The sequence below is a fragment of the Lissotriton vulgaris genome, chromosome 3_1 (genome assembly GCF_964263255.1).
Source record: "Lissotriton vulgaris chromosome 3_1, aLisVul1.2, whole genome shotgun sequence".
NCBI classification, from domain to species: Eukaryota; Metazoa; Chordata; class Amphibia; order Caudata; family Salamandridae; genus Lissotriton; species Lissotriton vulgaris.
The window spans coordinates 590,686,164-590,710,154 of NC_141689.1; the positions used below are offsets into that span (position 1 = coordinate 590,686,164).

The 23,991-nt window shown below is 45.8% G+C and overlaps 1 protein-coding gene across 2 annotated transcripts in view; it reads left to right on the forward strand.

The window, feature by feature from the left end:
• RASA1 (RAS p21 protein activator 1) overlaps positions 1-23,991 on the forward strand; it is a 926,777-nt gene that overhangs the window by 253,421 nt on the left and 649,365 nt on the right. For both annotated transcript variants that reach the window (XM_086960862.1, XM_086960861.1), the window contains exon 12: positions 2,795-2,882. In XM_086960862.1, coding sequence (XP_086816988.1) covers positions 2,795-2,882 — 88 coding nt within the window. The remainder of the gene's footprint in view (positions 1-2,794; positions 2,883-23,991) is intronic.

Genomic DNA, 23,991 nt, shown 5'->3' on the forward strand with positions numbered 1-23,991 from the left:
AATTAGGCATCACCATTTTTGTAGGAATAAGCACTGCATTTGAGATCAATAGTTCTTCAAAGATAGCCATTTCATCAGTCAGGGGTTCGCTTATAAACACCATGCCTGGGCAGGAGTAATCCGTGCCATTACAGATAAACCAAAACTCTGGCCAGCCCCTAACCATGTACAGGGCTCTAATAAGCATTAAACTACACCCCAGACAGGGGTTAGCCTTTTCAGTGTGGCCCTCATAGTGTTTTAAGGGGCCCAATTCGGGCTCACGGGGCCCAGTCTTAGTTCTCCCGGGGGGAGGGGGGAGCACAGGACCTCACCGAGTCCTCCGCCCTCCCTCAGGCTTTACCTGTCGTCTTCGGCTCCTGCGGGGGCCCTTGCGAAGATGTGCTGCCGATCCGGATGAGGAGGGGGGCTCGCGCTTCTCTGCGGTCCTCCTCATAGATATCAGGTACCTCAGGGGCCTGCGCTTGTAAGTGGGGGCGCGGGAGCTCTTTCCGAGCCCCCTCTCGGGTGTCTCACTCGGTCCCGGGTCTTCCTCGGTGGTGGAAGGGCTCGGGGACCAATCCACAAGCTCCAAAGAAGGGGCGCGCCCGCGGCCGCCGATGGCAGCGCGGCTTGCAGGGCGTCCCGGTCCTTCCCCAATCGCCGTCAACCAAAGCCGTGACGCAGTCGATGACCCCCACACCACGTGACAGGGGAGATGCCGGCTTCGGGCCTAACGAGGCCTACATGGGGGTTGCGGCGGCCCTCTCCTCATACTGGGGGCCGCCGAGGAGACTCTTCACTCTTCGGCCGGGCTGCGGCGGTTAAAGCGGCTCTGGGGTGCGCCGAGGAACGGCGTCTTCTCGGTCCCAGCACACAGCAGCGGGAATCGGGACAGCGCCCACAGGTGCCCGGGCTACAGCAGTAAGTCCCCACTCCCAATCAGCTCTCCTCAGGGCTCCAACAGTCTCGTGTGCTCCAGCGCTGTGGGGGGGGTTCTAAGCAAAAGCTCTCTGGTAGATAACCACACCTTGGTTAGCGCCACGTAGGGCGCAAAAGCAATCTAGGCAATAGCGCTTCGGGATTCCAGCGCTTGAAGGCACAACAGCAGTCTCAAACAGAGTCAGCGCTCATCAGGGCAAAAGCGCTTCAGGCAGGAATAGCGCCCAGGAGCTTCTTGGCGCTGTAAGAGGATAGCGCTTCTCACGGGGGCACAACGCGCAGAGGCTTCGGCGCTAGGAAGGCCACAGCAATTCTTGGTACCTGAGGGATGTAGCGCTTCTCAGGGCACAGCCATTCCAGCAGTTTACAGCGCTGGGCAGTTGCAGCAATAGCGCTTAGGGCAATAAGCTGGGTACAGCGCTTCACAGCCACAGTCTCTATTTGTAGCACTCTGTGGAAAAAGGACAGCGCTTCTCAGCAGGTTCCACAGGACAGGTCACACCACAGTGGTAAACCAGAATAAGGGATTCCAGGTGGCGTCAGGGGGCGCGGGGAGCGACAAGGCGCCAGTTCCTGGTTAATTTCTTAATAGTTCTGTGGTGATCTTGTTTCTTCTTGGCGCAGCTGTTTCCTGCGCCCTTGTAAGTTCCAGTTGCTTGGTTTCTTGTTCCTTGAAGGGGGGATAAATTAGTGGCTGGTGCTCCAAGTTCTTCTCAGCCAATCCCTTCAAGTGGTCCCTGGGGGTTCCCTTCCGCGGGGTTAGGTCAGTGGGGGGGGGGGAACAGGATACCTCAACACTTGTAAAGCAGCACACTAGGCCCTGTCATTCCAGCATCATAAGACCCTGCCCTGACCCCCACTGCCTATCCTCCTGCGTAGGTACTTCCCCAGGTCTTCTCCTCAGCTTCTCCCTCCTCAGGAAAGTTCCCTCCCTTTCCTTTTATAGTGCCAGTTGACAGTTGGTAGTGGCAGTTGGTGTCACCTCACCTCTCCCGGAAGGTTCCAGAGGCTTCCAGGAGGTTCCACCATTCTACCTGTGGACAGGCTGGCAGGCTAAGATGGATACATTGCCTGAGGGTTCCAGCCAGCCCCTGGCTACTAGAATGCGCCCTCTAAACCACGCTGCTACAGCAGTGGTCTGTGGCAGCCATATTAGGGGTAGGAAGTACCTGTATTTTAATACTAGTTTTAAACTTCACAGGGCATTCTCCACCACCCAAGGCCTATACAGTGTTGTTTCAATAGGGGCATTCTAAATTAACAGGGGATAAAAAGCGAAAAATTTTGGGGAAAGGGCCAAGTCTCACAGACTTGAAGAAGCAGAAAGGGACAGTAGATGAGAGCAGACAACTGAAGACAAAGCACAATAGACCGCAAGGGTAGAGTGAGGATAGAGAGGGCAAGGGAGTAGAATAGAGCGGTAAGGCTAGCACATCCAGAGTGAAGAGAAAAGAACAGACCAAAAGAACAACATAGGCAGGATGACAGGACGATGAGAGCATAAGGAGTGGAGATGATTGCAGATAGGCATTTAGGACTTTTGAGATAAGAGCAGTCCGAAGAGGTGTCTCTTTAGATTTTAACAGAATGATATTGTTAGAGGCTGTTCTGACGTAATCTGTTGTGAATTGCACGCACTGCCACGTTCTAATTTTGTTTTCAGTTGAGAATGTATTTGTGAAAAATTACACACAGCCCTCTTAAAGCTCCCTGAATGCATTTTAACCTTGATACTTGAACAAATGTTCCGCAATATGGCATGTTCTCTTACAATTGTGCTAATTAAACCATTTATTTTGTTGATAAAAAGTGCATTAACAATATTTGATTATCATGTTTTTACGTAAAACTTTTTTCTTTCTTTGTTTTAAAGGCCAAACTGTTTTCAGATAGTAGTTCAGCACTTTAGTGAAGAACATTACATCTTTTACTTTGCAGGAGAAACTCCAGAACAAGCCCAGGTGAGAAACTTTGTCACTACATTCAGAGTAAGCTATTGATTTAATTTGACGTATTCCTGATCTGTTCTCGCATGCCAAAATGTCAAGCAAAATTGATGTCTTTGTGTATGCTCTTAAAATTGTATTTATTTGGTCTAACTGGGACAATTGAACAATTGATGCCACTGCTTTTTTTATAGTAATGTTTGATTGTGTGTCTCAGCTGCATTCTACTGCAGTTGCTGGCCACACCAACAATTTAGGCCAGTTCAATTACAAATAAATGGGTCAGCTGTGAAAAGGATTGCTGCTTTTGCTACGGTTTAACTACAGAAAGCAACACTGACTAGAATGTTGAATTGCCTTTCATAAATAATTTTGTGAAGGGATGTGGATCAGCTTCTATAGGCCATCCTCTTTCCATCTCATTAGAAACATAGTTTTCCCGAAAAAGGAAGTGCCAGTATACTCCAACAAGTGTATAGTTGATCACATTAACTGGTACTGTACCAGAAGGCATGGGATTTCAGTGGAATTGGTTGGTTAGAGTTGCTTATCTCCAGTAAATCACCATGAGTGTATTAGTAGTCTTGGTAATAGTCCAGAGTATCTTCAGATTGTTCAAATTCATAGTATTGACCATCGGTAGAAGGCGAGTGCCAAAGACTTGCCTTTCTTATTTTCAGTGCTGCTATTAAAAGGGGTTTTAGTGGTATTTCCAGATTCCCCTTTTTACAACATTTTGCCCATTTAGCCCATGAATATGCTTTGCTAAGCAAGCTGATGGATTTAAACCTTGTATCATACCATTTAACTCTCCCAATCCAACATTAACCTTATTATCCCGTGACAAAGATGCATATTTTTGTTATCTCCTGTATTATCTGTGTTTTTGTAACTAGGTTGATTAAGAGGAGTAGTTCTGTGACCTTTCCCATCTAGTAAGGTGACATTCCCAGTCTTAGAATCCTAGGTTAAAGATGTTATATGTCATACAGAGCATATTTTCACTGTTCTATGATTTTATTTTTGTGTTTAGTTGGAATAAGCCAGGCCTATAGTTCATCCTGTTCTGTAGTGTGGGCAGGGTCTTGTTACGCACATGAAGTTAGCATATGCTTATTAGAAGTTTAAACGCCATTTTACCTTTTTGCACACAACACTGCATATAACTGTTGTTGTACGTTAGGCTGCGTGAAATACTTCACATGAGAATGGCTTTTTATCAGCATCTCTAGACTTACATCGTGACTCTAGTCTGCACACTGAGTTCTAAAGCCTACAAGGTCATCATAACAAAGTAGCTGTTGTTCGAGCTGATCGACTCACGTTCTAGCCTTAACATATATGCAGCGGCAAGCCAACGTGATTCTGGCACCTTTAATATCACACTGTAAGCATGATTTGAGGCACTTGGAAGAAGCCTGTTTTATCAGCGAGACAGAGAGCTTTTGCAGATCCCGATGCGATTCACACCTGCTGATCATGGAGGTATGGGGTGCCCCAAACAAGCCTAAGAGACTTTCTATATTTTATAAAATATAGTTCCTAGCTAGGGAGGGTGATTTACTAGGTGCTATAGGACCTATTTTCACCATCATTGTAATATGATTTCTCCCTTTGTTTTATGGAATTGTAACAATGCTGATCATTTTATTTCCAATCATATATCTGCTTCTGTTAGCAAAGACACTGCATCTTAGAGCACGTTGTTAAAATAAATATTTTAATTTTGCCCGTGTCTCTATTTACTCCTGTTGTGGACTGGTATGAGAGTATAATGAAAGAGTGTTCTTGCTTCCCACCATTCCTGAGTATAACCAAAGTCGCATGTTCTGAGTTGTCTAATCATTGGTTCCTTTGCTACAGGACGAAGAGCTAATGTGACACTGATGCTTTGTTAGACTCTGCAATGTACTACGAAAATGGTCAAAGTAAACCTCTTTGTTTCGTGTTCCTTAGAACTAGGAAAATGTATGCCCGTCCCTGCTGCCATATGTCCCTCTCAAAAGAAGGGGCATTGCTGTGCACCATGATAACATAAGGTAGCTTTTGAGGCACTGCCATCATAGCAGAACATATTAGCAAACAAATCTCTGAAAGATGACATCAGAAACATTTTGATATTTCTGAAGGCATGTGTGATAACCGACATTTAGATGGGAATTGTCCTGAAAGTGAAAAGCATAATGTATGCCTTGTATGCATCTCTCCGATGCTGACGACAATACTTTTTTTATTTATCCTCTTTCTGAACTTGGTATTAGGTTGTCCTCTTCTTCTGGTACCATGCAACTTGGAATAGATTCTAATGTCTGCTACCATGCTGTAAATTTTCCTTCCTGCACTCCCAAATAAAGTAGACTGCAACTCCATGTGTGGCTAAAATCCTTGTTTAGGGCTGCTCACTAACTTGACAGCATTTACCTTTCACTCATCCCAGGATTCATACTGGATCCGGATACGTTTGCAGTAACTCTTTCACACTGGTTGGGGGTGCCCTTTTTTGCTCTTTCAACACAGGTTTGGAGCTCTCTTTGTAAAATTCTCTTCAGCGTTTTCTTTTTCTTTAACATGTTGGTAGCAGTGCTAAAATATCTCCCTCCCAAACGTTAAGTGTTTTAGCCCTCTAAGGATTGTGATAGCCAGATGTTGATCACTGACATGACATATGCTGGGGTTAAAGCATGAATCTAAGTCCTGTAAGTCATTTTTTAGCATGCACCCCATGGCCTTAAAAGACAGGAAGGCAAATCTGTTCATGGCCAAGGCCTGGGACGGTCACTGTGCCATATGCTTGTCCCGTCTCCTATCAAGCTCTCCAGAGTTGCTCTTCTAGACATCCTCCAAAAAATTAAAATGCAACCATAAGAAAGAGGTGACATGGTGACTCCTCCAAACGGTGCTTGCTACGAGGTTTCAGAAGCTCTCCAATGCCAGGTGTTTGATCTTTGGACCCCGAACCTTTCAAAGTCAAATGCATGGCTCTAGCAGGGCCATTGGACTTGGCACTGATGCACACTCCTTCTGTCCCTCAGGAGCCAGCTCTAGGACCACAGGCCTAACTTGAATTCACTACTCCGGTGTTTGAATGCAATGCCCGACATTTTCAGAAGGGCCATGATCCTCCTTGGGCCGCCTTCGTTCCATATGGGACCTCTACCAACAGCACATTTTCTGATACAGAAGCCAGTGCCAACTGCCTCTTTCAAAGCACTGTTTATGGCATCACTTTTGCTGGCTCGGAGTCAAACGACTCCTGTACATAGACTGGACCAAACTTGCCCTTCACCTGACTCCCTATTAGTAAAGTCTCATAGAGAGGCTCAACGATTGTTAAAAGAGCAGTAAAGTAGGGAGTCAAGTCACTACATAGAGACAATCCATAATCTTTATTGAAGTGACTTGAACCCAGTGGAAGATGTCAGACATGACACAGATACTAGTGACACTGTGCAATCTTGCCACCTCATTCATAGTAATCTGTAACGGATGTTGGAGTTAAGAGAGTAAAGTAGTCACTGTGGTCTGCTTGCGATCAATCACACCACACCACATTAGTGACTGACTGCAGTCAGATTCTTGGAGCAGGAGCATGGATATGTGAATGTCCACGAAAAAGTCAGTCTTTGAAGTGTGTCAGTTTCTCTGGAACTGGGAAAATATCAGGATCATGGAGGAATTATTGTGCATTTAGGTAATAACTCTTGGACAGGTGTTTAGTAATATGATGCAAGAAAAGGCCACGATGTGAAGGTGATCTGTGGTGTATTTTCGTTGTATGTTCATGTTGGAAATTGGCACACCCCTCAAAAAAAGTTGATGAGTTTGTATTTGAGACGTTCTCTTATGAAGCTGTGTGTAATTTCCTTTTTATCCTTTTGCGATTTTACAATTTACAAAGAAAAGAAAAGATGTGGGCGCCACACCAAATATTTCTGTACCAACACTAAGCGGATTGACTCTGGGCAATAGACTTTTATATTCTAGTACCAAGAGGCACACATGATTCCTGAGATTCTGATTTGGCAGTGAGAATTACCTGTATAAAGTCCTTATTCTGATGTCAATACCTCAAATTTCATCAGAGTGATAGGTAAGGATCTTTATCTAGTCTTCTCTTACTCTTTGTCTCCTCATTCCCAGCTGCTGCTAAGTCTGGGTCTATATATCAAATAAGACACATCCTATCTGGTTCAAAGCAAAACCATTCAATACATAGACGCAGTCATGTGTGGAAAAAATGTGTTTTCATAATGGGACTTGATATGTGTCTGTCACAAGACCCCATTTCGTCCCACATTCAAACAACCTTCCACTTTTGTGGATTCAGTGGTGAATGACAGATTACACACAACCTTTAAATTAATGGCTAGATCAAAGATGTCAGAAGAAGGAAGATTGTGAGAATTAGAGCTTGAGGAACACAACACTGTTTTGTCTCCATCGTTGAGTGGTTGCAAGAATAACATTTTGCGAGGAGTTCCTTTCTATCCACCCATATAGAAAATCTGATAGAGACGTCTAGCCACAGATTCCTTAATTTAGAATAACCCCAGACATCAGACTGGATCTGAAAAATTTTGCGAAGCAGCGCCTTTGCATGTCTGGGGGGTGGGGGTGGGGGGGGGGGGGCTGTAACGTCAGCGGAGCCATATATGCCCCGCCCCGGCGCACCAACATCAGTTTTCTTCTTTTCAGAGTCACAACATGGTTCCTGGGAATCAGTAGTTCCTGGCCAATTTTTGGGCCTTCTTGGCACAGTTGGTGTCATACCGGAACAGTGCGCATTGCCCTCCCGGTTCAAAGCCTGTGAGGCCTGTGCGCGTCAGATGTCTGGCACTGACCCCCACCTTATTTGCATGTGTTGACAGTGCGGCGACTGTCAACAGATGAAGCCGAAGTCCCTACGGGAACGCCGTATGAAGCTGTTGGCCGCACGTCTGTCCAGCCCAGCCTCTTCTCGTCACCGCTCTCCCTCTCCATAGGGGGCTCATTCCAGAGGCTGCTCCCGCGACCGGCGCCCTAAAAAAGGTAAGCAAAGTCACAAACGTCTACTGATGTCTCCCTCTACTAGGCGTGCCTCTGTGGCCCATTCCTCTCATAAGGGGTCAGCTAAGGGCGCCCGGAGGTCACCTCCTCCATACCCTTCTTTTCCAGGAGTTGGAGCGACGCTCGCCCAAATGGAAGCCCACTCCGGGGCTGTTCAGGGCCTACTTGAAGTCCCCCTCTCTCGCTGGCATGCCTTCGGGCCCCACAGAGGCGAAGGGTACTCAGGCTTGGCCCTCTTGGTGGATCCTTCCCCGACCAGGGCTGTGTGCACCGACTCCGACTTCGGAACCGAGGCGATGACGTTGGGCCGTTGCCCAGACCATCCTGGTTGCTCTAGCACACTCCACCAGTCAAGTCTTTTGGGCCTATAGGTTCAGTTCTACTTCTTGCGAGGTACTCAACTCCCTTTTCACACATTTTGTTTTACTGGGTGTGTTTTTGTTCCATATCGGCCCCTGCTGGGCAGGGGTCAGTATCCTGCTACCTTCGCATCCTTACAGGAGCAGGTTCAACAGTGTTTTACGCTATTCGAGTTGTTTCGCTGGGACTAGCTCTGACTTCTTGTCAACACGTTGGATCCTGCGGATCCTTCATGCCCCTTTGCTCGTCTTGTTTCCAAGTTTGGCATTTTATACTCAGGCACCAGCGTTCTGGCTTGGTGTTTTCCTGCTCTCATACCCTCTACATATAGGGGTTTTTGTGCTATTCTGGATGGGCTGTGGTGCCCTAGCCTCCCTTTATTCCCACTCTCTTCAGAGCATAGGGGTCTGGTGGTTGGCTGCACTGTAATTTCTGTCCCCACTGTGTTTCGCCTTTGGTTGGCGACACTCCTTTGGGGATGTTATTGACGACTAGGTTCTCTCTGGACCTTAGTGGGGTTCAGTCGCAGTCCCGCCTCCTCTAGGGTATGGCTTTGGTATTAATTAATGAATGAATTAATTAATATTTGAGCTTGTAAAGCGCACTGCTACCCGTAGGTTTCCTGGCGCTGTATAACGCTGGGGAACCCGTCCTGTCTTTCCCTGGGAGTCCCCAAGGTGGAGCCAGGCATCCCCGGTGTTGATGGGGCCGTTGCTGAGATTAGGCAAGCTAATGCCCAGAGTTGCCGAGTGGGACCCCTGGTTAGAGTAGGCACCGAAGCGAGAATTATCGAGTCCGCTGACCCAAGTCCACGACCCTGCCGCGTCGGGAATTGAACCCTGGTCCCGGCCGACTTCTGCTCCCGGGTCTGCCACCTCTAACCAGTGAGCCACACCACTCCACACATTTGGTATCAATTCTAAGTTAAGGAATCTGCGGCAAGACGTCTCTATCAGATGAACAAGTTACTTACCTTCGGTAACGATTTATCTAGTAGAGACATAGTCTAGTCCAGTTTCCTTACCACCCGCCCGTCCTCCCCGTCCTGCGACAACCGTTTCAGTTTGGGCTTCTTGTCTTCGCCTCCCTTTGGGTGGCTTTATTCCTCTGCAGGATGACGTCGTCCTCACTCCGACTCACACGCCTACATTCTGTTTCGTGGCTCTGTTCTACCCATCCATGTGATTGGACGGGATGCTCATATGCCATGTGTCCTTTACAACCCCTACCCTGGGTTGTCCGATGAGTCTAAATTCTTCTACCCCCCACCCTTCCCTTCTATCTTCTTCAACCGCTTGAGGTCTCTTGCCTCCCCTGCACTCTAGCTGTTGCAGTCTCTGACAATGCTGCATTCGGTAGGTACCTTATTCGGATCGAAAGTGTCCTTTTGGGTGAAGCCTTCATGTAGCTTGTCCTTACTCCTGGGTTCTGGACTAGTTGTCCTTCTCGGTCATATATTGTGGTTGCAGCCTTTTTGCCAGCTGCTGTGATGGTTCACCAAGGAGCTATTGCTCAATGGTAAGTCTTGTGCCTCTGGTGGCACAGGCTCACACAGGCCAAGGTTTCAAATCCTGCCTTTGCTCAGGATCTTCTTCTGCCTCCGGGGGAGGTATTGGACTTAACAATTGTGAGGGGTCCCCCCAGAGTGGTGCTCTCTTCTTTTCCCTCCCTCAGTTTGCAATGTACGGTGTCTGGCACTGTTCTTCTATGGTGATGTTTTTCAGCATGCCTTGTTTTTTTCTTTTTCTGCACACTGTTCCCGTATTTTCACAGTTTTTGGTGGCGACGAAAACTGAAGTTGGCGTGCCGGGGCGAGCATATATGGCTCAGCTGACGTCCCGTCCATGGACAACGTCAGGGCAGAGCTGTACGGCGCCATACCCCGGTGCGCAGAGTTGCTGCTACGCAAAAGTTTTCGGATCCAGTCTGTAATGCCTGGGGAGAAGTTAAGGAATCTGCAGCTAGACTATGTCTCTACCAGATACATTGTTACCGAAGGTAAGTAACTTGTTCAACAGTTGTAACAGATTACTTCCCTAGAACCGTGTTGCCCAAGTGGGTGATCTGACAGCACAAGACAATTTGCCTACCTAAAAACAATTTCTTATCAACATGTAGGAGATGGAGCACTGCATGTTACCCTGCTGATGATACTCAGCATAGTTTCCTGCCGATAGCTGACAATACAACCATGTATTTATTGAGCAAAGTAGGAAGAATGCAGCTCCGAATTATTTCCAAGGAAGTGCATAGCATCCGGCAATTTCTGCTACAAAGTTTGCCCAAGTCTGCCCAAAGTTTCAAGTCTTTCATATGATCTTGTCCACCCTCTTATTCATCTTCTGGCTGATACTTGCTTGAGAGTCTACTCCCACCTGACGTGCCTTTATTTCCAGTTGTTTCCACCACCTTCAAAATCCAAGAATTTCAGACACTTTAAGTATAAATACTTGGTGGGACAAATTCTTCTCCAGAGTCTCCAAGAGTGTTGTCCTTAACGTTTGTTTTTCTGGCATACCTCATGGTTGTACTCCATTGAACAAATGTGCAAATCATCGATTGTGCTGCAGGTCACTTTTGACTTTATCGACGTCAGAGCTGGGATGTCGTGTCATGGGCTACACCCTTTTGAGTTTGAATGGTAGTGTATTTTGTATATTGTTTACACATTGCTTTTTCACTTTTACCTCTGTGACAAGACTGCTTAGGAGGTGTTCCCAGTAAAAGTGTGTCCTAGACTGGGTTCCTTTTCCCTAATTATATCTGGGGTCATGCATCAGCCATGTATATTGTGTGTGTTGTCATTGGTCAACGGTGGGTCAGTTGATCTCTATTTTTGTGAATGCTGGTGAGCGGAGGTCTTTTTGTTGAGATGGTTATGTCCACTTAAGACATACCAGGCAGAAATGACATCCTTGGTGTTCTCCCTACAGCATGCATTTATGGTGTGTGAGGAGGTTTCCAACCCCTTTCCGTTTTCTAGAGTAGGATTCTCCTGCCTTGGATAGCACTTACCCATCCCCCTGTTTACTTTGTTTTTGTCATCTCCTGCGGCAGGGAGATTATATGCAAGAGCAAATCTGTGACCAAAACATATTACCCCTAGACAGAACCGGCTTGATCATGACTTTGAGCACAGTAGTATGCAAAATTGATCCAGCAACAGAAATTGAATACTTCAACTGGATTGGAGGAAACTACAGACTTGCAAAGCTTACCAACTCTGTTTTTAGGTCAAGCATTTGAGACCTCTTGTATATACCTTAGTATATACTTATATTTGTATAGACTTCTATGTGAATGTACTTTGTGGACTCTGGAGATCAACCCTAAGACTCTCTTCTTCTGCGTAGGGACTTTTTTCTCTTCCACTGCCTCTATTTAATTGTCTTAAGAGAAAAGGACCAGTAGAGGTCAGTAAAATACCAGAATTGCTTTCTGATGAGGGACTTTCTTTTTGCGATTTTTTTTCTGGCAACTGCCTCTATTTAACTTGCTTGATCGAAAACGACCAGCAGTGGTCAGTAAAATACTAGAACCACTTTAGCATTCTCTAGATTCCAGTCCATAGAAATTGTCTACCATGAGCACCCGTAGACAATATGTTTTTCAAATCTTGTATTTTAAGTGATATGACCACCAAAGGCCCTGGTTTTATATTAAAGGCAATATTTCTCTCCGTGTGTTCCCATACCTGGCGTGTCACACAGTTTGGTGCTTACTTTCCCTCCATGTTCAAGAACGTAGATGTTTCAGCACCCAGGCTAACGTGCTGCATAGCTAAATACATATAAAGTCTCAAAGGCAAAACCAATTGCTTTCAAATGCTTGTTGGTACTGGCATCCCAGAGGGCTGTAACTACTGGTGCCCTCAGGCCCTACTAAATGTTTTCTTGTCATCTTGTCGCTGAGTTTGGCCTGTGCACTAGTGCAAGAACACACCAGCCAGGAGTGAAACCTCTTTGGTTGCCATCTTCTCTCCTGTTATTGGTTGAATTGTGTGAAGTCTTCTGAGTTGCTTTACGGTGTGACTTGGGAAGAGACTGAGTTTCTGGTAATATTTCAAACTGCTGGTTCCTCACCTTTTGAATATTTCCAGGTGTCTGACTAGTTTTGGAATGTTTCAAAGCAATTAAATATTCATTCTGGCTGGTGAAAACATCGGATTCGGCTATGACCTCATACTGCCTACAGTTGTCATTACACAGAGCTGCAAGTAGATGCCATTTCTGCATGCTGACGTCAATTCCTTCCTGCACCCTTTGACGTGGATACACCCCCTAAAACCAGAAGCTTTAAACTGTGCTGAAGGCGTCAGGTGTCAATCACATATCCGCATGTTTATGTACAACTCAATTATTTATTTATTTTTGTTTAAATTTCGTTATTTGCTTTTATATATTGTTGATACAGAATTCACTTGGTATAAGATACAAAATATATGATGAGATCAGACAAGTAGGGTCCGTACATGTTTAACGTAATAGGGCATGGCAACTAGGCTGTTAGGTGTGCACTTAGTTTCTCAGTACGTAGGCAATCATTACAATATGGCGTTTATGCCCAACAACAATGATAAGTATCGTCTATTTCTGCTATTCGCTATGTCCCAACAGAATCATGAGTTGATCTGGCCTCTGTGGCGTGGGTGGAACCGCACAATCTTTATTACAGGAGATAGTGCAATGCAAATTTCACATGAAAATAAACATTGCAACAAACCAACACACTATGATGGTTTTAGGTTATTAATGCTGCTTGTACCATGCAAGTACCAGTCTCTCAGTCACAAGCCCCCTCCAATCTGCTTTTCCATCGTTTAGTGATTGGTTATTTAGCTACAATAAGGCCTACATCTATGAAACTGGTGGTGACTTTGTGCTTCTTGGATCTGGGGAATAAGCCATTCCTCTCATGTATGCAATTGGGGTCTATCAGTGTAGGCTGCCAGTGCGGCTGTCATCTCCTGCCAGTACAGTTGTATCGAAGGGCAGGACCACAACATATGCAATAAACTTGTGCCCACCTACACGCATCGCGGGCAAGCGGAGTTGGTTAATTGGAAGTAGCTGTTTTGTTTGCCTGAGGAGAAGTACTCTCTGTGCGTGATGTATGTCTGAATTACTCGAAATTTGGCGTTTCATGGTATCTTTGTGGGGCTGGCCAGAATCCTGTCCCATTCGCCATCCGTCCATGGAGTTCCCCTCTCGTCTTCCCACCGCGTGTGCTGGGACGTCAGTGATTGTATGGTGTGGGTTAGCAGAGCCTCCGTCAGCCAATGTATAATTTGACTTCCGTTGCCCATTACAATCAAGTACTGGATCAGCAGGTGCATTTCTGGCTCAGTGGTCATGTCTTCCCATGATATTGTAAGTGATCGAATGATTGAATTAAGTAGTAGGTTATGGTCTGCTGGTAAGTCCTACTCGCATGACCGATTGTCAAAAGGTATCAAAGCACCGTCAGCGTATAATCGCCAATTGTGTGAATTCCAGATTTGTGCCAGTGTAAAAGCGCACCTTTGGAGGTACCAGTTTTATTTCTCTGGGTCCCCAAAAGGAGTAGCGCTGGGGAGTATGGAATTTTACTCCGGTTAAGATATATGCTGCGTTTGTAACAATGAATAGCTATGGCCAGGTAGGTTGGAGATTGGTTAGGGGGTCGAGTCATTGGATGAAACAGATGGCAATTCTGGGAGTGTGACCATGGCTGTCGTGTTGAGGCTGTGTCGGGCAAATTAAGACCGGCAAGCCATTTCGTAACCCACTGAAGCTGTGCTGCTAAATAATAGAGTTTCCATATTTGGAACGACTAGCCCGCCCTTGTCTTGGGGTGCATATATAATTTCCAGAGCACTATTCTATGACTACCTGAACTTATACACTCTTGCTCACAAAATATTTTATTTGTGACATAGATGGGGAGGTTGGAGAAATCGTACAGGAGCCTAGGCAATATTACCATTTTGGTCAAGGCAATTCTGCCCATCACATACAATGGTAACGTTTTGCAAAATTTTACTTGCGACCTGATGGAAGATTGCCCTCCAAGATATCGGGAGGACTAGGGTAGATAAAAATGCCTAGGTATCTGAAGGTGGCAGATTGCCAGTTAAGAAGTGAGTTATTTATGAGAAACTCGGGGTAAAGGGTCTCACTTCTGAAGGGGTAAAGACACAATTTAGTCCAGTTTACCTTCAGGCCAGCTGTCGCGTCAAATTTTCCTAAGGTTTCTGCTATGAGGCTTGGTATACGATATAGATTCCTGAGATATAATAGGAGATTGTCCACATACAGCAAAACCACATGTAAAGTCTCACATTTGAATACACCAGTCTCCACCCCATCATGAAATTGTGTTGGCAGTGGCTCCATAGCCAGCGAGAAGAGCAGTAGGTACAGGGGGCATCCCTGCTTGGTGCTTCTGTCGATGGCTATGCTTTCCGATGTTGTACTTCCTGAAGGAAGGATCCGGCACGCTAGGTTTTCTTACTTTGGAACCCCCCGTTTTTCCTTTTAGGCTATCAAATTATGAGCCCTGTCCCTCAAGACAGCATTGTAAACTTCCCAGAAGCTAACTCTGGAGAGTAAAGTACCTTTGTTTCCAGCAAAATATTACTCTGTATCTTCCCTAAGATCCCTCTCTACCTCTCTATCTTGTAGATCCCAGGTGTTCAGTTCCCAAACTTTTTTTCCATTATAATTAGGAGGGGGAATGATCTGGTAATTTCCCGGCTAAATGTTCAGCATGAGCTACCTCCCCACTTCACCTGCAGGTACAAACACATACTCTAGACTAGAATAAGCTCTGTGTGCCCCAGAAAATACAGAAAATAGGAGTATTTGCTATCTCGTGGGTGTTTACATTGCCCGAGGTTAGACAACCCTAGTGTGGTCAGAATCGGAGCCAAGGGAGTGCTGTGTGGAGCAGCAGCAGCAGATGCTCCAGCTCTGTCAAGTACTGCTAGCATTACATTACATTGTTTAACTCCCCATCTACTATATATAATGAGGAGTACACCTCCAAAAGGATGTCGATGGCCTTGGCAAGAGTGGGGGCCTCTATTCAAGGAGTGACGTAGACCCTTACCCGGTTAACCTCCCTGCGTCCTCAGATACCTGTTACTCCCACATATCTGCCCCCGGGGCCATTCCAGCTTTTGGTCACCCTAAAGGGGGATTTTTTAAAATAAAAATTTCCACTCCTCGAGACTTGGAGGTGTATCCTTCGTGTGTTAGGGTAATGTACGTACTCCACCTCAGGAATGTGTTCCCCGCAAGTGTGTCTCCTGTAGCATAACTATGTCTTGTTGCATCCATTTAATATATTGGGCCACCAAAGCGTGCTTAATCTTATTCCCCTGGCCATTACTATTCCATATCTGGACTAAGAGGCCTGTTTTTATTTTGTTTATTTATTTGAAAAGTTTTATATGGTGCTGGCTAGATCCTGGGGTATCAGAGCGCTTTACATGAGCAGAAGCAATTAAGGAAAACAGTTGATTCCTAGAATCACACAGACGGACAAGAAGAATACATAGTAAGTTAAAAAGGGGCCAAAAAGCAATTTACATGAAATAGAGGCAATCCAGAAGAGCGATTTTACAAGGTAACAAAAACGCAAGAAAAAACAAGAGAGGTACTCAAAGTCTATGAAGTGAAGAACTGACAGGACCAGATTGTGTCCAATGTGAGTGTTCAGATCAGACCGTTGATCTTGAGCACATGACACTATTATGTCGTAGAGGTGAGGAAAGGAAGATACAGGGTCTAGAAAGTTAGAACAAAGTACCCATCCGCCCACTCATCAGTGGAATTTCGTCATCTGGGTTGGTGAAAAGAAAGGTGTCCTTTGGGCTCCTCCTCAGGGAGAGTCTGAGGTAGCCTAATATTGGACCCTTAAGAACAACATCCAACCAACAGAGGATAGTGTGTGAGTGGAAGGGGCAAACAAAATTGCAGTGCTCAGAAAAGAAAAGGAAACTAATCCTAGTGATTAAAAATACCTACTTTGATGACATAAGAAAACTTTATTCGGTGTGACCATCAAAGTGGTATCGTTAAAAACAGTATGCTGATAGCATGTAAGGAATTGCTATCTATCACGTATGTTAATTGGTCGACATGTTTCAGCCTATACCGGCTTTCTTCAGGACCTATGATATGCTACTGCAACATATACTTATCGTGAGTTGGGACTTGATTATGACCAATCTCCAACAAATGAAGGTGTATCTCCTCCTGTGCACAAAAATGTGGGAAACAAAAAACACAGTGTTAAATACATACAAACTTTGTAGTGTTAACCTCACCCTCTTGAAATGCAAAGAAAACATAATCTTCACTCACCCCAATTGTGGGGAGAGAGAACCTCACCTCGCCTGGCAACAGCTCAGGTTGGAAGGAGGCCACGCACTAAAAAATAAGTGCGAAAATAGGAATTAATAGCGCAGTAACTGAATAAGTCCTGCGTTTTGTTTTAGACTTTTACAAACAGTGACACCAACAGGCATAAGGAAGCGGCTGGATTAAGAAGCTGATGTGAAATTCATCTCTGAGAATTGCATCAAACCCACTAATATGTCAAGGTTGTGCTACCAGTAGAATTATTCAAAGAGGGCCAAAAAACGCAGTGCTATATTGTTAGCGTTAAGTTAAATCAAAGGGAGTTGGAGTCTCCCTGTTTAGAGCCCTCCCAGGAAAAAGCGTAGCATGGAGCGCTAAAGAACTCACCTCTCCGTCGTTACCTCGGGTAGAATCCTGAGCCGAGGGGGAGGTGACTAGCTCGTTGAGAATAGCTGTTAATAACAGCCGGTGGCGGACCTGAGAGAGAACTCTCAGTGTGCGCGCTGCTATAGGTTGTAAGAAATCAGCCAATGGTAGCGGTGCAAGCTGAGCCTGCAAGAGCGCGGACCTCTTTGCGCGTTCTCATTGGTTGGAAGTTAAACCAATGCCAGCGGATGAAGGCTTATGTGCGGAACTGTACAAAGTACGTACCGCTAACCTTCTATAAGTCATTCATGGTAATTACAAATCTATTCAAGAAAAGGACCTCATCTGAGGACTGTAGACAAAGTATTCGCATGGAGAACGTGTGCCGCCCATTAGCTCTAAGTGTGTCAGGAAGTTGTCTGAATGGGTTATAACACAAGGTGCGTGATTGGTGAGCTTGCAGCCAATCACGCACTGTTTGATAGATAAAAACAGTTTGTTTTGTTTACTTTTCGTGGTGCAAGAGTAGTGTGTTACAGATCAGGTCCGCCCTCAATTATAGCTCCGCAATTGCAGAGAAATGATAGAAAACAAATTAATGCCGATCTGCACTACATGTTTACACCGAGTAGTGTGTAACAAAAGAAGTTGTCGTGTATAGCAGGCCGTATCCGAGTGTAAACAAATGAATAAACAGATCGACCGGCATGTTGCAACCGAGTCGTGTGTAACAAAGGGAAGGCAGTATATTGGAGGTTTGTCCAATTTTGTGTACAATCCCTAGGCTACGGCTGCGTGTAACAGTAATGGTGGGCGAGGTTATGTTTGCATGGTGCCAATTCGAAACGGAACGTTAACTCTGTGGACCAGAGAGAACGGACCTGGATACTGACAACCTCCCCCGACAATTGAAAAATCCTATGTGGGACCAATCAGGTGGAGATGGTGTGCACCCATGTCTGAGATGTTAGCCCAAAGTGACCAAAAAACCAAGGTGAACTGTAAACATAATGATGTTAAGTTGGATGCTCACAGTTGCATCCAGGGTATATCATCGTTTAGCCCTTGTGTGTCGCTTCGCAGTTTGTAGACCCACCTTTGCTCTTTCCTCAGAAGGAACAATGAAATGTCTGTGATGTGACTGGGTATGTGTGGTTGTTCCAAGATTAACCACCTCAGTTCATCAGGATGGTGTTTTTTCTCCAGAAAATGTGAGGTAAGGCGGGTAGCCTGTTTTGTGCGTCTGATAGTGCTTTTGTGCTCTTGGATGCGCAGTTTGATTTTTCTTGCTGTCATCCCTATGTACCTTAAGCCACAAGGACAGGTGATTTGGTAGATGACTCTGTCACTATTACAGTTAGTGTGACGTTTAAGTTTCCAGGGTGTAGTGGTGCCAATATCAACTTCCAGGATTTTACTGGTTTGGGCACACACTGAGCAGTTGCCACAAGGATAATGGCCCTGCACTGGAGGAAGATTCCACAGGTTAGAAGTGGATTCTGCAATTACATCACGAGGCCGTTAATCTTGGAACAACCACACATACCCAGTCACATCACAGACATTTCATTGTTCCTTCTGAGGAAAGAGCAAAGGTGGGTCTACAAACTGCGAAGCGACACACAAGGGCTAAACGATGATATACCCTGGATGCAACTGTGAGCATCCAACTTAACATCATTATGTTTACAGTTCACCTTGGTTTTTTGGTCACTTTGGGCTAACATCTCAGACATGGGTGCACACCATCTCCACCTGATTGGTCCCACATAGGATTTTTCAATTGTCGGGGGAGGTTGTCAGTATCCAGGTCCGTTCTCTCTGGTCCACAGAGTTAACGTTCCGTTTCGAATTGGCACCATGCAAACATAACCTCGCCCACCATTACTGTTACACGCAGCCGTAGCCTAGGGATTGTACACAAAATTGGACAAACCTCCAATATACTGCCTTCCCTTTGTTACACACGACTCGGTTGCAACATGCCGGTCGATCTGTTTATTCATTTGTTTACACTCGGATACGGCCTGCTATACACGACAACTTCTTTTGTTACACACTACTCGGTGTAAACATGTAGTGCAGATCGGCATTAATTTGTTTTCTATCATTTCTCTGCAATTGCGGAGCTATAATTGAGGGCGGACCTGATCTGTAACACACTACTCTTGCACCACGAAAAGTAAACAAAACAAACTGTTTTTATCTATCAAACAGTGCGTGATTGGCTGCAAGCTCACCAATCACGCACCTTGTGTTATAACCCATTCAGACAACTTCCTGACACACTTAGAGCTAATGGGCGGCACACGTTCTCCATGCGAATACTTTGTCTACAGTCCTCAGATGAGGTCCTTTTCTTGAATAGATTTGTAATTACCATGAATGACTTATAGAAGGTTAGCGGTACGTACTTTGTACAGTTCCGCACATAAGCCTTCATCCGCTGGCATTGGTTTAACTTCCAACCAATGAGAACGCGCAAAGAGGTCCGCGCTCTTGCAGGCTCAGCTTGCACCGCTACGATTGGCTGATTTCTTACAACCTATAGCAGCGCGCACACAGAGTTCTCTCTCAGGTCCGCCACCGGCTGTTATTAACAGCTATTCTCAACGAGCTAGTCACCTCCCCCTCGGCTCAGGATTCTACCCGAGGTAACGACGGAGAGGTGAGTTCTTTAGCGCTCCATGCTACGCTTTTTCCTGGGAGGGCTCTAAACAGGGAGACTCCAACTCCCTTTGATTTAACTTAACGCTAACAATATAGCACGGCGTTTTTTGGCCCTCTTTGAATAATTCTACTGGTAGCACAACCTTGACATATTAGTGGGTTTGATGCAATTCTCAGAGATGAATTTCACATCAGCTTCTTAATCCAGCCGCTTCCTTATGCCTGTTGGTGTCACTGTTTGTAAAAGCCTAAAACAAAACGCAGGACTTATTCAGTTACTGCGCTATTAATTCCTATTTTCGCACTTATTTTTTAGTGCGTGGCCTCCTTCCAACCTGAGCTGTTGCCAGGCGAGGTGAGGTTCTCTCTCCCCACAATTGGGGTGAGTGAAGATTATGTTTTCTTTGCATTTCAAGAGGGTGAGGTTAACACTACAAAGTTTGTATGTATTTAACACTGTTTTTTGTTTCCCACATTTTTGTGCACAGGAGGAGATACACCTTCATTTGTTGGAGATTGGTCATAATCAAGTCCCAACTCACGATAAGTATATGTTGCAGTAGCATATCATAGGTCCTGAAGAAAGCCGGTATAGGCTGAAACATGTCGGCCAATTAACATACGTGATAGATAGCAATTCCTTACATGCTATCAGCATACTGTTTTTAACGATACCACTTTGATGGTCACACCGAATAAAGTTTTCTTATGTCATCAAAGTAGGTATTTTTAATCACTAGGATTAGTTTCCTTTTCTTTTCTTTTCTTTTCTGAGCACTGCAATTTTGTTTGCCCCTTCCACTCACACACTATCCTCTGTTGGTTGGATGTTGTTCTTAAGGGTCCAATATTAGGCTACCTCAGACTCTCCCTGAGGAGGAGCCCAAAGGACACCTTTCTTTTCACCAACCCAGATGACGAAATTCCACTGATGAGTGGGCGGATGGGTACTTTGTTCTAACTTTCTAGACCCTGTATCTTCCTTTCCTCACCTCTACGACATAATAGTGTCATGTGCTCAAGATCAACGGTCTGATCTGAACACTCACATTGGACACAATCTGGTCCTGTCAGTTCTTCACTTCATAGACTTTGAGTACCTCTCTTGTTTTTTGTAGCAGTAGTTGGGGGACAAGGTACTCTCATTGTCTATAAACTAACTCCCCTAGGACCCCCCAGTACTCTGTTTTATTTTTGAACAAAAACGCAAGTACAGCTCGCAGTTAAGTAAAGGGAGGGAACAAAATTTCTGGGCGGTAATGAGGGAGAGAGATTAAAGGAAGACATGAGGGGTAGGGATAGGAAACTGGGTGGGTAAAAAAGGGGGTAGGGTAAGAGTGAAGAGGGTGATATGTAAAAAAAAAAAAAAAATGGAGTGACGTGAGAGTCAGGAAGTAAATAAAGGAAAACCAAAGTAGGGGAAGCAGAATGTAAGGTCAGAGGTGAGGTTATGGACCCCAGTGTTTGTTTAGAAGGTGATGTTTCAGGTCTTTTTTAAAGCAGAGGTAGGAGGGTTTACAGCGCAGGCCCCTAGGGCGAGCATTCTAGATATTTGGGGCATTCCCAGAGAAGGATTGAGATTGGGTGGTTTTCTTGTTTAACAGTAGGTAGACGAGAAGGAGTGCATTAGTGCTTCTGATCGGTCTGGAGCAGCCTACTTTATTGAGTTTGTTTGTAAGGTACAACGGGGTTTGTTGGTAAAGAGCTTTGTACGTAATGCATGCAGTCTTCCTTCAACGGGTAGCCATTTGAGGGCTGGGGTAATGTGGGTAAATCGTTTACAGTCCGTGATGAGCCTGGCCGCTAGGTTGAGCACAAATCTAAGGGGGGCTAGGTGAACTTTTTGGGGTTCCGGTGAGGATAGCATTACCATAATCAAGTTTCGAGAGGACTAGTGATTGAACAACCCATTTGAAGTCAGCATATGGAATGAAGGGTTTGATTTTCTTGAGATGACGGAGAGTGAGACGAGCTCCTTTAGCCGAGTTTTTTATGTAGTCATTAAGATTTAGGTTTTTGTCAATAGTGAAACCAAGTGATTTCACGAAGTTGGATAAGGAGAGCGAGCAATTGAGGGCATTAAGATCCGTGATCCAGCCTTGGATAGGGAGCTGGTTGTTGTTTGGAGAAAAGAGAATGATTTCAGTTTTGTTAGGGTTCTGTTTGAGATGATTGCTCAGGGTATTGTTAAGATGAAGTACATCAGAGTGGGATCTAATCTTATAGTAGAGTTGGTTGTCATCAGCATAGAGATGATAGTTTATTCCATCTTGCTTCAGAATGAGGGTAAGGGGTTCCATAAAGAGGTTGGAGAGAATAGAGCCCGAGGGATGCCCAGGGAGACAGGTGTAGGATGAGAGAGATAGTCATTGATTTTGATTTGTTGTGTTCTGTGTTGGAGGTAAAAGTCGAACCATTTGAGGACTAGACCATTAAGGCCAAAGCGGTCTTTAAGCGAATTATTTAAGGAAGAATGGTAAACTGTATTGAAGGCAGCAGAGCGGTCGAGGAGTATAAGTAGGCAGGTCTCACCATTGTCAAGGGAGCAGTGGATGTCATCCACTATGAATAGCATGGCGATTTTTGTACTGCAGCCTTTTCTGAAGCCGGATTGCAAGGAGTCAAGTAAGTTGAAATTGCCTCTGTGTTTGTCAAATTGAAGCAGAGCACATTTTTCTAGGGCTTTAGAAAGAAGTGGGAGGTTCGAGATAGGGCTGAGATTATTAGGGTCATTGGGGTCTGCAGTGAGGTTTTCAAGAATGGGAGTCGTTTGTCCCGAGTTGGAGGGAGTCAGGGACACATCACGTGACAAGGGAGGTATTAATCATATTAGTCCAGTGAGGGGCAATTATGTGGTTTAGATTTTTTTTTTTCACAACCGTATTTATTGAGAGTTCAAGCATGATTTGGTACAGCCCTCCACAGTCAGGAGGAGACTGTCAGCAACCGACAAATAGAAAGCATAGCAATGAACCCAGAATTTTAGATAACATACCCTAATCCCCTCCCCAAAAACGCCCTACAACACCCCCCCTCAACTACCCACCCCTTATCCCACCCTAACCCAGTGCACGTGTTCACAGTGTAGCAATAGGAGACGGAAAGCAAAGGAGGCGTCAGCCAGCTGCCTAAGGTGTGGGGTCCGCATCAGGGGGCAGCACATCATCTACAGCAGCCAGGGGATCGAGGGCCAGACCCCTGTAGTCCGCCCATCGTTTCCAAATTTTATAGTGTTTCCGGGGACACCCTCTGGCTTCAAAAACAGGTAGTTCCAGGCCCATAAGAAAGTCCAGGCCCGCTTTCCATGCACTGAGGGGGGGTCACGCTCGCTCTTCCAGGCCTGGGCCAGGTCTCGCTTGGCCACCACTAATCCCAATAGCAGCAAATGACGTTTATAGGCGTTGCCCCCAACATTCTCCAGTACATGAAGGAGACCCAGTCTTGGGGTACGGGGCAGGTCCCACCCCAACACCTCCGATAGGCAGCTCCAAACCCCCGCCCAAAATCTGGTCAGCCTTCCACAGGACCACACTGTATGGAGAAGCGTCCCTCTTTCAACACCGCACCTCAGACACTCCGGAGCGGCATAAAGACCCGCCTGCCACAGCCGCTCCCTAGTATAATAAGCCCTGTGAAGGTATTTGAACTGAATGAATCTAAGACGGACGGCTATAGCAGCACCCCGGGGGGATTCAAGGGCCTCGCGCCAGTCATCATCATCCAAGGGGCCAACATCATTTTCCCAGGAGGCCTTCAATGTTGAGAGAGAAGGGGAACAGTGCGTTACCAAGGAGCGGTATATCTGAGAGACCTTCTTGTCGCCCATGAACAGTTTTGCCTCGATGGGACTGAAGTCGGGGAGTTGCTCCAAGTCCACCAGGCTAGGGCCGAGGGCATGGCGGAACTGAAGGTACCGAAAAAATTGGGACTTAGGCATATTGAATTCAGAGCTAAGGTCTTGAAAGGATTTAAGTGTAGTTCCAGCGAGAACGTGGCCGAGGGACGAAATCCCAATCGCGTCCCAGCCGCCAAACCCGGACAGGGAAGCCAGCGCCGGAAGTAGGCCATTATGCCACAACGGTGTCTTGGCCGTCAGCCTGCCCCACCACCCCATACGATGCAAAGCCTGCCGCCAGACCGCAAAGACCACCTGAGTGACCCTCGGCAACACCCTCCTCCGTCTGGCCGAGTATAGCAACGTGTGAAGTGTGGCACCACCCATCAATAAATGTTCCAGAGCATATGCCGGATCACTACGGTCCCCATACCACCATTCGTTGAGCACCAGGAGATGAGAGGCCTGGTAATATGACAATATATCTGCGGACGCCAAGCCG